Consider the following 13,449-nt stretch of genomic DNA (forward strand, 5'->3'; position numbering starts at 1 on the left):
GATGTCGCTGTATCTCTCTGCTCTGACATCTCTTTGCTGGCAGCTGGGATCCAGGGACCAGCTCAGTGCTGCTTTCCCTGCCTCCCCAAGGGATCATCAGCAGTGGTTTTTAATTGCTGTGAGATCCCTTCCTTGTGCTGGTGCCCTATGGGGGGGTCCTGGCCACATGCAGAATCAAAGCCCCAGCGCTGTGAAAAGGCATTAGCATCATCTTTTATGGGAGCAGAGAGCTCCGGAGCATCCCTGGGGATGCTTTGAGAGCTCAGCCAGGCCAGCACTGCTCAGGCAGATGGTCACATCCCTGCAGAGTTGCTTTCCTCCCAAACCCAAGCATCACTGGTGGCAGGGATGTGGATGTGGGCTTCCTCATAGGGGAGACTTGTGTCACTTCGAAACAAATAGCAGGGAGATGATGTAAAGGGTTGTGCAGCTGCTGCTGCTTCATCTTCCAGCCGGATTTGTGTGTTCCCATCAGGAATGATTTCCAGCCAAACCGACACGAGCCTGGTGAGCGCAGGGAGGTGTGATGGGTGCTGGAGGAGCGCCAGCCCCAGGGACACGGGCCATTCCTCTGCCTGTGCTCAGCTCCCTGAAAACCCGGATTGCCCTGTGATTTCCAGCATGGAGGGCAGAGTGTAAATCACCAAGGCTGTGTTCCTGCTCACTCCCAAGCACATTACATTTACGCTGTGTTTGGTTTCCTTGCTCCAGTCCAAAGCGAAGATGAAACTGCTCGCTCCAAGGTCCTAAGAATTCCCCGGCAGTAGAAAATCTAGTAGGAATGAGCTCTTAAGGAAAACACCATCCAGGTCCCTAACCCATGGGGTTGAAATCATGCTGGCCTTTGCTTGGTGTATGTAACTTGTTATCTGGCCTTTGAGCCTTCAAAAGCTGCGTTTCCAGCCAGTTGTCCATCACCCAGGCGGGGTCTGTCCCTCTCAGCTTTCATGTGGGCAGTAGAGAAAATCCAGGGATTTGCTGCGCATTAGAGGGGAAAAAACTATCCCAAGCCCTGCAGGTAACAACATGGAAGCATTTTCCAGCCAAGGAACCCAGGAGCAGCTCTCATTGCCTGTGCAGTGGTTGGAGGTACAGCAGCCCTGTTATTCCACTCGAATCTCAGCCTCCTGGGTGCTCATTAAAGAAAGGCTCCAAGTTTCCTACCTCGTGTGTCAGCAGCATGTGGAGAAGCACTGTGTGCAGCTCTGCGGGGCTGTTACCTCCTCCCCCTGTTATTAATGGGCATTTCTAATCACAGCACTGTCTCCTTTGTAGTCATCCGCTCGCATCGGAGCTGTGCGGGGTGTTGAGCCCTGCTCCAGGCAGAGTTCAAGGGGCTGAAAGGAGAAAGGGGGTCACGATTACTCCGCTCACAAAGGAGTGTTTGGAAGGTCAGAGCTGAGATGCCTGCACAAGCCTGGAGCAGAGAAGCTGCGTTCTCACTTGGAAATGTGCTTCCTTAGTATTTTCCTACTGCCGTTCCAGTCCTCCCCCTGATGTGTCAGGCTGCAGCCATGAATCACTCCTGGGCACGTGGGGAGCACGTGAACACTGCAAAATATTTGGATGGAGAGGAACGGGGGTGGGAGCATGAGATAACCCAGCCAATTGTTCCCAGCTCTTCCAAGTCCTGTGCCCAGGCATCACAGCCCCCAGCATTGGCAAGGGGGTCTTTCCAGGGCTTCTGGTTATGGTGAATGCTGGGCTTTGGTGAGCAAGGCAAAGCAGTTCAGTGGGGTTGGTGTTTTCCAGGAGTGAGCAAGGGTTGCAGGTAGAAAGAGCAGCCTCAGGTCAAGCCCTGGCTGCTCACAAGGCTTTGGCTCCTTGCTTCTCCCATTGGGAGGTTGAGTTGGTGCAGAGACTTGGTGAAGCATCCTCCTTGCCAGCATCCTCTCCCAAAGCTGCCAGGGAGAGGTGGGTGATGTTGGTAATGAGCTGCTGGTTTTAACAGCCCTTTTTGTCTCCCCAACAGCTTCACAGAAGCCATGAAGAGCCAACCAAAGCTGGAGGGCTTGGACTGCCACTGGGCCTATTACTTGGGCTTGGTCATCTTGGCTGTAGGGACCTTGTTTGTCATCACCAGCTTCTTAGCACTGGGATTCACTGGGACGTTCCTAGGTAAGCACTAAAACCTCATCAGCTTAACCAGCAGGTGCATTTAATCCTTGCAGGGGTTGTTTGGTAGGGCAAAGTCCTTCAGAATTCCCTCGCTCGTGCCTTCAGGGCTGTTAGTTTTGGTCTTGGCTTTATGATACCAAAGCATGATCTAACCATGCCATTACTGGCTTTATACAGTGGCATGTGCCCAGAAGCAGGACCTCATTTGCTGTTCCTTCTGCAGTAAACCTGCCGTTGGCTGACAGATTCTTTTATCTACCACTTAATGGCAAGAAGACGTTTTCCACTGTGCCTGTTTCACGTCTAGTCATTCTGTTAGTGCTGTTGACTTTAAAACCATGCCAGTATGTGTGGAATTCATCAAAATAGAATAGAGACGGCAACAATAAATAGATGAGGAAAGGGGGGCAGCTCCCGCTGGCTCCAATAACGACAGCCCCACTTTGACACCGCGTTTAGGCTGTGCTTTTGCAAGTGCTTTACAAGCCAAATTCAATTAGCTCCTGCAGCGGCGGCAGGAAGAAGGGAGGGAGGGAGGGAATAATCCTTCCTGGTTTCAAGCGGACCTGCGGACAAACAGGGTGAGTTGGCCAAGATCCCGCTGCCAGAAACAGAGCTCAGCACTCCTCAATGTGTGTCCTCAGCCATCGGTCGTGCAGCCACTTGGTGCATCCCTGTCCCTCAGCTACCACTGGCATCCTCCACCTGCAGCCCTCAAAGGAGTGATGCTATGCATGAAGAGGGGTTGGGCACAGGAGTATCCGCCAGCAAGAGCTGCTTCGATGCTCCTGAAGTGCAGCCAGGACTGGGCTTGTTTGCGTAAAGCCTGATTCATCCCACCAGGAGGATCCACTGGACTTGAACTGCTGGGAGAAAACCAAACACGAGTGAGTCAGGCTCAGCGTAAGCAGGGAGGGTGGCTTTGTTCTCTGCTCTGCGTGGCTGGTGGCTCCCATGTCCCCTGCGGCAGGGAAGGGGAAGGTGGCAGTGGTCCCTGTCGGGCACTGTTCTTCATCCTCCCTTGCTCTCCCTGTCACCAGTGCACTGGCTCCAAGCCTTGCATGACGCAGCAGGGAGTGAGGCCAGCTCTTTGTGCTAGCTGGGGCACGACGGCAGCAGGGCAGAGCTGAGTCAGGGTAGGGAGATGCCAAGACCCTGGCTGGCTTGGGTTCTCTGTGCCACAGAGGCGTGGTCAAGCTGGAGCCCCATAGAGCGTCCATCCTTGGACTGATAATGGCTTCTCAGCTCCATGTAAGCCCCCACGAGTCCAAGTCAGCAAACTTTGGATGGAGAATGCTCTTCAGGGTGGTTTCTTACCCAGCCACAGGGAAGACACAAAGGGTCTGCAGGTATCCAAGGATCTCTGAAGAGTCAAGGCTGGATACAGGGGCTTGGAGCAAGCTGCTCTAGTGGAAGGTGTCCGTGCCCGTGGCAGGGGGTCAGAACTGGATGAGCTTTAAGGTCCCTTCCAATCATTCTGTTACTCCATGATTCATATTGGATGTTCTCTTGTTCAGGACTCCATTGGGACTGCTACTTCCAGTGTCTTCCTGCACAGAGGGTGTTATGGATGTGCTGGCACTGCAGGAGGAGCAGGGACCCCAGCAGCGATAGCCCTTCTGACTGCAGGTAGCAAAGAGCTGTGCTGCTTTGGCAAGAAGGGAGCATCCAGCTGCTTCTCACAGTTGATACCTGAGCTCAAGTGAAGTTATGGGAGCACCTTGGACAGCCAAACACTCCAAACCCTACTGGAACAGCAGCTGACTCTTTCCATTAGGGTTTTCCTACAGCAGTGAGGGCTGAACCAGGCAGGGCACAGACACTGCCATCAGGGCTGCCTGTTACATCCCTCTTGAACAGCGCATTTAAGCTTTGGGTAGGCTACAGAGCCTTTGTCTCTTGAGTGTGGGCTAAACCGTGCAGCAGGAGCCACGTTAGTCAAAACCTTTCCGTGCCACCCCATCTCCCATGCAGCAGCCCTGACCCCAGCCTCTGTTTGCGGTGGCTGGATGCACCCCTTCATCCCAGCAGCCTTTTCCCCCGCAGAGCAGTGCTCCTGGTGTGCTGTCTCTGCGCTGTGCCCTTACAGGGACTGGAGCATCAGTTCACTCTGTGCCCCATTTCCTGACAAACATAGGCTTGGCTTCCTGGAGGGCACTGAGCGGTGGCTCTGCCCGTCTGAGCCCATCTGTCTCACTTCCAAGCATGGTTTTTTCCAGTGCTGACTTGACCAAAGTCTGTTACTGGGCTATGGTGAAGCTGGTGGAGAAGCAGAAGTGATGCTTCAGCCCAGGTCCAGCTCTGGGTACCTTGCAGAGTGCATCAGATGGCTTTTTGCTGCTGTCTGCCCTGAGCAGTGAGCTGGTGACACTCACCTCCAGCAAAGAATAACCCAAATTACATGCCAAAGTCCCTCAGCCTGACAAGGAGCTGATTCCTGATTTGAGGTGGCACAGATGATGCCCAGGCTGATGCTGTGCAAAGCAGCACAGCCCTTATTAGCACCTGCCTGGATGTAAAAACATTGCAGGTCCTCTCTGGTGATTGTGTCCTTTGAATTGTGTGGGTTTAGAGGTAGGGTTTGCATTGGAAAAGCTTGTGTCCTGGGGGAGCAGCCTGCTCCCCCCAGCTGCTGTGTGCTCTTGCTTGCAGGGAGCTTGCCCAGAGGATCCGCAGCCCCACTGGTGCAGGGTACAGATAAGCCCCATGGATCCAGAGCTTTGTGCAGCCCTCTCCAGTGCCAGCATCATTTGGGGAGCGAGGCATTCAGCCCAGAGGCGAGGGCAGGCAGGGGATAATGAAGCATTTTGACACATAAAAAAGCACAGAAATGGGCTGTGGCAGGGGGTGATGTGTTCTTTCTCCCGGAACAATCTCGGAGATGCATTGCCAAGTAACTGTGAGAACATATAGTATGAATACGAGGCAATTATCTCACTTAGTGGCCTGTAGTTAAAGCCCAAAAGCATTGTCTAATTGGGCAGGCGCTGTTTATTAAGGATAAGAAATGTTTTTGCACCATGTGAGGTCAGAGAAATTACACCACGATCCAGGTAATAATCATAACCTTGAATAGTTTGCACTCTGTAATGCCTTTTATCTGGATTTCCAAGCACTTTCTCACCATACATTAATCCTCACCACCCTCTGCGCTATAAGAAAGACTGATATTATGATCGGCGCACAATAGCGCTGGGAGGGATGGAGGGAATTTGCCCAAGGTCAGGGAACAGGCTGGCAGCAAACCTGGAACACGATGCAGGGTGATGGCAGCTCCTGGGCTGATGGATCAGCACCGCTCCTCACCTGCATCTCGTACAATGGACATGGAGCAAAGTCCTTTGTGGTCCTGCTTGTGAGACCAACAGGAGTCAGAGATGCGCAACCCGGTCCTTTCCGTCCCCCAAAAATGCTGCTCCCAAGCTGCACAACATCTCCTCTTTTCCAGGCTCCTTTCAGGAGGGTGGAAGGATTGCTCCGAGGTAGGTAGGAAGCTGGTTGGGTGCTGACAGCTCTGAAAGCTTCCCTCATTACCGTTGACAATCCCCTATTATCATCACCATCGTGTCGATAATCGAGTGTTTTGTAGGCAGAGGTGCTATTTTCTGACGTTCTGAGAAATTCTCTGCACTGTGAGCAAAGGGTGACACTAAATGAGGGCATTTGGTGATGGTGCTGGTCATGATTAGGGCATCTCGAGAGACCATTACAGCGCACTGGGCTTATTTCCCCATTAAATGGATTTGATCCCATGCACTTGCTTCCTCGTCAAGTGGCATCAGACAGGCGGTTTTCAGATGAGAAAGGCAGAATCAGCCAGTTGGGACCTCGAGAGCTGCCTGCTGATGAGGGACGTGGCTGCCATAACCTCATTGCAATGCACAGAGCTCCCTCGTGGGCAAAGAGCCATTCCTGGAAGAGCTGATAGGCACAGAGCAAGCAGCCAACCTATTTGTTGCTGTTCCCTCAGCCTGGCAATCGGCAGCAAAACCCCTCCTTTGCCTTCGCTCTGCAGCCCTGGCAGGGATGCCCTGTGGCACAAGGAGGGTATCATTGTGCCAGCACCCCCCCCCTTGCACCTCCCAGCTCCATGGTGCTTAACCAGAACCCCTCTGTTTGCTCTCTAGGTGATTACTTTGGCATCCTGATGGAGGCAAAAGTGACCAGCTTCCCCTTCAGCGTCCTGGATAATCCCATGTACTGGGGCAGCACAGCCGTCTACCTGGGCTGGTCTCTCATGTGAGTACATGCAGCATCAGGGGACAGAGATGCACTTAGCTTTGGCAGCCAGCAGCAGCATGGCAGGGAACGTGCCCCATGCCAGGACTCCTCACCTCCTGGCTATTTCTGGGCATGCAAAATCTGCTGCTGCCATAAAAGACTCACGGCATTAATAGTAGGGAAACAAATAACAGCCGGGTGCTGAAAGGGGAAAGGAAGCATCAGCAAAGGCTCCGCAGCGCAGCGAGGTCCTTGGCAGGCTCTGCACGTGGAAAAACCAACAGGCAGGGCTAGAGTCATGCCGGGTGTCACTCAGCAGGGACAGGGCACTGATACCAGGGATCAGGGAGGCCCTGTAATTACCTCTGGGAAAAGCAAAACAAGCCAACACACCCTTTCCCCCACCAGCACGGTGATAACGCTTCCCAAACACTCCTCATGTGATACAACACAGCTTAATAGCCTGCTTAGGAGGAAATGAATAGGCTGTAATTTAGCAGCAAATGAGCAATGTATTCTGTTCTGTGTAACAAGTTTTATGTGGTTTTCATTTGATCTCACATTTTATGTATTTGCCCAGGAGGAAAACCAAACCCTGGTTGTGTTCCCTTGGGAGCCTGGAGAGTGTAGTGGGCCACTATCGTAGAATCAGGGATTGGGTTGGGTTGGAAGGGACCTTAAAGCTCATCCAGCTCCAAGCAAGGACACCTTCCACTAGAGCAGCTTGCTTCAAGCCCCTGTGTCCAACCTGGCCTTGAGCACTGCCAGGGATGGGGCAGCCACAGCTTCTCTGGGCACCCTGTGCCAGCACCTCAGCACCCTCACAGGGAAGAAAGGAATGGGGCAGAGCTGGGGCAGGAGGAGCCCCTCAGCACCACACCACAACCAGCACCACCACCCTAAAACAGTGCAGAAGGAGGAATTAGACCAGGAGGAATTATAAAGTGAGTTTAAGATCAGCATCGTATCGTTTCCTAGGACCTTTATGGAACCCACTGAGCTCTCCTGAGCTCTTTATGACACAGAAATCTCCTCTTCACCCCCGCGAGAGAGCAGCCTTGCGTGATGCTTGCTCTTCCACTGCAATCACAGGCAAAAGCAGCTCGAGACAGCGTTGTAATTGCCTCCTTTGCCTCGTTCAAAGGCTGCCACAATAAAGGGCAGCGAGGCACGATCAGTAATTGCTCTGAAATTGCTGGAGCTGTGCAAAGCGGCACCGGGACAGCGCCCGCCTGCCCTGGGGAAGCTCTGCACAGCCCTTCCCGTGGTGTGGTTTGGAATCTCAGCTCATAGAATCACAGTTACTGAGGTTGGAAAAGACCTTTAAGGTCGCAGAGTCCAGCCATTGACATAATGCTGCCAGGGCCAGCACTAAACCATGTCCCCAAGTGCCACGTCTATGTGTCTTTTAAATACCTGCAGGGATGGTGCCTCCACCGCTGCCCTGGGCAGCCTGTTCCAATGCTTGACAACCCTTTGGGTGAAGAAATTCTTCCTAATATCCAGTCTAAACCTCCCCTGATGCAGCCTGAAGCCATTTCCTCCGCTCCTATCCCTTGTTACTTGGGAGAGGAGACTGATCCCCTCCCTCACTACATCCTCCTTTTGGGTAGCTGTAGAGAGCGTAAAGTCTCCCTCAGCCTTCTTTTCTCCACACTAAACTACCTCAGTTCCCTCAGCTGCTCCTCATCAGACTTGTGCCCAAGGGTCCATAAGACCCTTCACCAGCTCCATTGTCCTTTGGACATGCTCCAGCTCAGGATGCTGAGGTTTATTGGGGAGTCCAGGTCTCTTTTGAGGTCCCGGAGCTCTCAGAAGATGTTAGGTGCCCGAGCTGACGTCCCAGCTCCATGGCAGTGGGAGGGATGCTGGAGGAATGAGCCTGGTTCTGGTCAGACCTGGCACATAGAGCATATCTGTCCTCCTTTGGTGATGTATCACACTCGATATCGTACCATCAGAGCCCAAAGGATTGATTCATTTTCCTCCGTAAGGGCACATAGCACAGTACGTAAGCGAGCCTGGCAGCGCACCAGGCAGCCTGCCTTCCTACTCCAGTCCAGCCTTACAAGCATCTCATGGGGTGAGAGCAGCTGGTTTCTCCCTTGCAGGATGCTGCAGCTATCCCCAGCTCAACTAACTGCACCAAAACCATGTCCACCACGTGCACTGGAGAAGGTCAGCATGAAAACAAGAGCTCCAGGAGGAAAGGACAAAGCGGTTGTCCCACATCCAATATCCAGGACCAGTAAGGCTGATGGGGAAGGATGCAAATCCCTCCCGTTGCTTTTACAGACAACCCGCAGCCTTGGGGAGCTGCAGCAGGATTGGGGACAGACTTCTCACCCCAAAAAAAGCCCTACTGAGGCCATGCAGTCTTTGTGGCTGATTCATTGTCAGCACTGCTACAACACTGAGCTGTTGCCCAATGAGTAGGGCTAGCTCCTAAGAGGAGAGAAACAACTCACCCAAATGCTTCTCATTGCCCGTGTCGAGCAGCCTCATTTCTCCTGCAAGACAAATGGAGCATTAGCTGTTTGGGGACAGCTTTGTGTATCTCTGGTAGGGAAGTGTTTTAACTCATGGCAACAGGCTGTGTAAATCAGAGCTGGAGCTGCAGCCAAATGATGCAATTAGAGGTCTTGCTGTCAACAAACAATCATGCAAATTTGTTCTCTCTGATAGGAATCAAGGAGGAGACATGACTAAGCATGTAATAGCAGGGGGTTGGGAGGGGAAGAAGTTGCCCAGTGCTTCCTAATGAGGGAAAGAACTTAGTGCAGAATGGAAACAGTGCAAAGGGGAAGATTTGTGTCTGGCTCTCCAGGAACTGATTAGACCAAGTGGTACCTGAAAGCGGGTCCAGGCTGAGGTTTAGGTTGGTCTCCCTGAAGGCATGTTTTCACAAGGCTTGCAGGGTGTTTATCCTCACCAAGGACCAGCTAAGTACCTTTTTGTGCTGACAACCAGCTCTTGTCCCCCTCTGAGCTGCAAGCAGCAATTAAAGGCAGTCAGCAGCATCCTCATTAAGGGCAATGCTTGCAGCCAGTAGCAGGAGGTGCAGGATGCAGAAAGGGTGTCTGGGGGATGTGGTGCCTGTGGTGAACCAGACAGCCAGAGCCCTCGAGTGCCACAACCAGACAGTGCAGCGGGTGGCATCGGTCCCCTATGCCTGGCCTTGGGAGGTGTAGGACGTGTTCCTGTTCCTAAACACCTTGGAATGGATTTAAACATGATCCAAGCCCCCAGCCCCAACGCAGCACCCACCCTAGCACCCTTCATGGGGCAGGTATGGACCTCTCCATCCCCATCCCTGCAATGGCTCAGTGCCATTGGGGTGTTACGGTGCCATACACTGCTCCATCTGCCAAGTATCTCCCGTGCCCTTGGTGGCCCATCTTCCTGTGCACATCAGGCACTGCCCTTCCAGCACACTGAATGGGAGCCAGAGCCATATGTAAGCAGCTGCTCAGCTATTAAACAGCTTTATAATCTCAGGATTTAGCATCAAAGCAGAAGCTCTCTTAGCAGAGGCGTGCAGGGATCAGAAAGGCTGGGGAAGAGGCTTTGCCAAGGAACATCTGTCTGAGACAGTTAACGTTAGCTATACAAACCCAGCCCTTTTAGTCACGTCTGTTTAATGAGGAAGAGGGGAGCCCAGCCTCTCATTTCACTTTCTAAACCAGGTCTTGCATAAGCCCTCCTACTCACCTGCTCTTCTCTTTCAAAACAGGCACGCAAGCCCAGCTGGCCTTTTGCTGACAGCAGTCGTGGCAGTGTCCTACACGATCGCCACGCTGTATGAGGGGTGAGTAGCTCTGTGCCACTGAAGAGCTTCCAGTGATCCCAACCAGCCTTAACTCGTGAGGTTTTGGGGAGCAGCACAGGCAGGGATGGGGTTTTCCAATGGATTCAGCAGGGAAGAAGGAAAACAAGAGGATCGTTTCTCAGTTGTTTTCACAATGGGCAGATTCCACCCTGCAACTGTTTGCTGAGTTATAGGAACATAGATGCTGGGGTTTATTCCTATCAAAAGGAGATGATCTTTCCATTCTGGTGCCTGTTTCTGCTGATACAAGAGCAATAAGGAAGGCAGTGAGAGGATTCATTCTGTCATCTCAAGAGACCCTGCAAGAAGAGCTTGTATTGTGTAGCTCCTTGCATGGGCTTCTCTCCTGTTTGGTGCCACAATAGCTCGGCAGCCCAGGACAGAGCAGCCCTGAATTATCCCCAGGAGCAGCAGTAGTACTTGAGCATGAAGAGTCTTTTGTGTTTGCAATAGAGGAGGAGATGCAAAGGGAGGTGAGGATGCTCGGCGCGCACGGGGAGTCTGAGCGTGTGCTGAGCCTTGTGCTGCTTGGTGCAGGGATGATCCCAGCTTGGAGCCCGGAGAGATGGAGCCAGGGATTGCCATAGGGATAGTCACAGGCCAGCCTGCAAAGGGCAGAGTTTCTGGGTCCAACAGAGAGCATGCAGTCATCTTTATATTAATTCTTCCCCCCCCCCCCCCCCCTTCTTTTGCCCCTCTCTCGTGTCTCTGCCCCCTCTCCCCCCAACTTCCCAACTACAGGCCCTTCACAGAGGAAATATATCGGCAGAAACAGAAGGGAGCCAAGAGCAAGTAGCAAGAGGTATGTTTGCCAATGAGCATTGCAGCAAGAGGGGCTGCTTCACACCTACGGGCACGTTAGATGGGGATGGGAGCACCCCCTCACCCCTTCCCAATGCATCCCTGCCCAGCCCTGCCTTTCCCAGCTCCTCCAGAGCCCTTCCTGCCCTTCCCCATGGATTTGAGCTTCCAGCCTCCACAAAACCCCATACAGTAAGGCTTTACACAGCAGTGATTGTGGCTGCCTCTTGACACTCAACCCCCAAATTGCTTTGATTATATACTTGAGAGTGCGAGGGCAGGATGCTGGGGAGCTCTGAGGCTCCAGCTTAGTCTAAATCAGGTAGAGAAAAGCAGTTATTGCCCACGGTAGGTGCTCCAACAAGCAGCAAGGATGGTGTGAGAGGGCATGTGAGGCATTACCCCACAGGGAAATAGAGCATCCCTGTTCCAAGGCTGCTCCTTGCCCCAGCCAGGAGCATTTCTGCACATGGGCACCCCAGAAACTCCTTTTGCTTTGGCTTCCTTTTGGTTGGAGGGGCTGGACAAGCCCAAGTGCCATCACAGTTGAGGTTCTGGCAGCCCCATAGCCTTTGCCCCAACCGAAGATGCTCTAGCACGTAGGTGAGGTGCTGTAGGTGAGGTCTCTAACAAACTCATGTCTCTCTGCCTGTTGCAAAGCAGCGTCTCGGATACCTCGCACAGCGTCCCCACGCTGGCCCGTTTGCCCGTTTTCCTACTGAGATGTATCCTGTAATTAGCCCAGCACCCCTTAATGAGCCAACTGAGCACCCCGCAGGATTGGAAGCAAGGGGAGGAACACCTCCTCGCTGCAGGAGATGGAGGTCCCTGTCCCCAGGTCTCTGTCCCCATTGCCGGGTCACTGAAGGTGGGACCTCCCAGTTACTGGAGATCTGCAGGGGAAGAAGCAGTTCAGCACCAGCCCTGGACTGGAGGGCAAGAGGTGATGGAGACACTGGGACCTTTCTGTAAGTAACCTCTGAGAGTGGGGAAGCACCAACTGAAGATGCTGCTGAAGAGCCAGGGGAAGAGAAAGGCTCAGGTGAAGCAATGGGGAGGGCTCAGGAGCTCCTGACGTGTTCAGGCATGGCTGGAGAAGGAAGAAAGGAAAAACTGCTGTAAACCCAAAACCTGCTGTGAACCCAACAACAAACCCTCTCTCTTCTGGGAGAGGGGAACTTCCCCATCCAGAGCTGTGGTTTCCCGCCTGTAGCATCTCCACACTATGTGGAAAGGTGACTGAAGAGCATGAAGAAGTGAAGGAACAACCTAAACCACCACCCAGGGGTGATGAAGGGCTGGCAGCCATCCATGGGGAAACTGCAGCATGGAGAAGACCAAAGGGAAGAGTCAATCCCCGTCTGCGCCCTGCAGATACCCCATCCTTGGCCGTGTCCATGCCCTGGCTCCTTCCTTTTCCCACATGAGGGTCCTGCCTTCCCTTCCCCACCACCCAGTGCCTTCCAGCTGTTTCCCACTGCGATGGGAGGGAGGGGAAGGGCTGCTTCTGCCTTTAGCGCTGCACAGCAGCCAGCTATGGATCTGCCCCTCCAACCTTACCACCAGCCTCTGCAAGTCCCAAAGAGCCCGGTGCTGGATCCTGCCCTGAATGAACGCATCCCAGGGGTGATGCTCCAGACCCTCAGGCTCAGTGTTTACAGATTCCCAGAACAGTTGGAGAAATAAGCTGTAAATGACCAAAAAAGAGGCAGTGTGAAGCTCCCCCTGCACTGCTGCTGACTCTCCGGGATGCGGTGTCGCATCTCAGCATCACGATGCGGTACCACATCTCAGCATCACGTTGTCCCCTCCACAGAGGGTCCTCCCTTTTCTCAGTGTCACCTCACGGTCCCATTTCCTCTTGCTTTTGCATGTTGTAATTCACCCTTCGGGCATTGCTCAGCAGGAATTAAAAGCGTTGGTTTCTTTTCAGTCCAGCCTCTTGTTTCCTTGGGCCGAGCTCACGGATGCTGTGTGTGTGTTTCCTCCCCATCACACAAGGATCTGTTTTAATCGCCATCCCCTCAACTTTCCTCTTAAAGACTTGGGCATAGTGGTTTATTTTTAGGTAAGTTTCCTCATCCCCTTCCACCGTTAATGTTTATAGACTGGGTTTAAAGAGCCCAGTGCCCATAGCAACCAGCACGGCGAGGATACGTTGCATTAGCCAGGCAGTTTATGTCAGAGTTGCTCGCCCTGGCTCCTAGTCTCTGATGTAAATAAACTTGGCTTTGTTGATAGGTGAAATCAGTATTGAACCAAAGAGCCACGTGCTTGTTTGGGAAGGATGACTCTTAATGAGGTCGCAGCAAGGGCTATGTCTGTGCCGTCTCATTCCCAGTCTGGGACCACGTACACCTTTCCCTAACCATATCACAAGGCTTGGGGGGGGGTCTCCATTTGTGCCATTCCCATCCTCAGCCCACATCTATCACCATAAACCCCAGCGATGGAGCTGCTTCCTCTCCCGTGCCCACAGC

The 13,449-nt window shown here is 53.0% G+C and overlaps 1 protein-coding gene across 4 annotated transcripts in view; it reads left to right on the forward strand.

Annotated features, from left to right (window-relative positions):
- The window catches only part of PEMT (phosphatidylethanolamine N-methyltransferase), a 38,713-nt gene extending 27,065 nt beyond the window's left edge, over window positions 1–11,648 (forward strand). The window contains exons 6-10 of one of the 4 annotated variants that reach the window (XM_057408467.1): window positions 1,973–2,118; window positions 6,246–6,357; window positions 10,073–10,147; window positions 10,910–10,970; window positions 11,630–11,648. In XM_057408467.1, coding sequence (XP_057264450.1) covers window positions 1,973–2,118; window positions 6,246–6,357; window positions 10,073–10,147; window positions 10,910–10,964 — 388 coding nt within the window. In that variant the 3' untranslated portion in view covers window positions 10,965–10,970; window positions 11,630–11,648. Of the gene's footprint in view, window positions 1–1,499; window positions 1,688–1,972; window positions 2,119–6,245; window positions 6,358–10,072; window positions 10,148–10,909; window positions 11,325–11,629 lie in introns of those variants that run through there. The other 3 variants (XM_057408470.1, XM_057408466.1, XM_057408468.1) reach the window with 3 other exon arrangements.
- Window positions 11,649–13,449: the final 1,801 nt, after the last annotated feature.

This window comes from Pezoporus wallicus, unplaced genomic scaffold (assembly GCF_028554395.1).
Source record: "Pezoporus wallicus isolate ANWC-B61680 ecotype Strahan unplaced genomic scaffold, APGP_CSIRO_Pwel_v1 scaffold_14666, whole genome shotgun sequence".
NCBI classification, from domain to species: Eukaryota; Metazoa; Chordata; class Aves; order Psittaciformes; family Psittacidae; genus Pezoporus; species Pezoporus wallicus.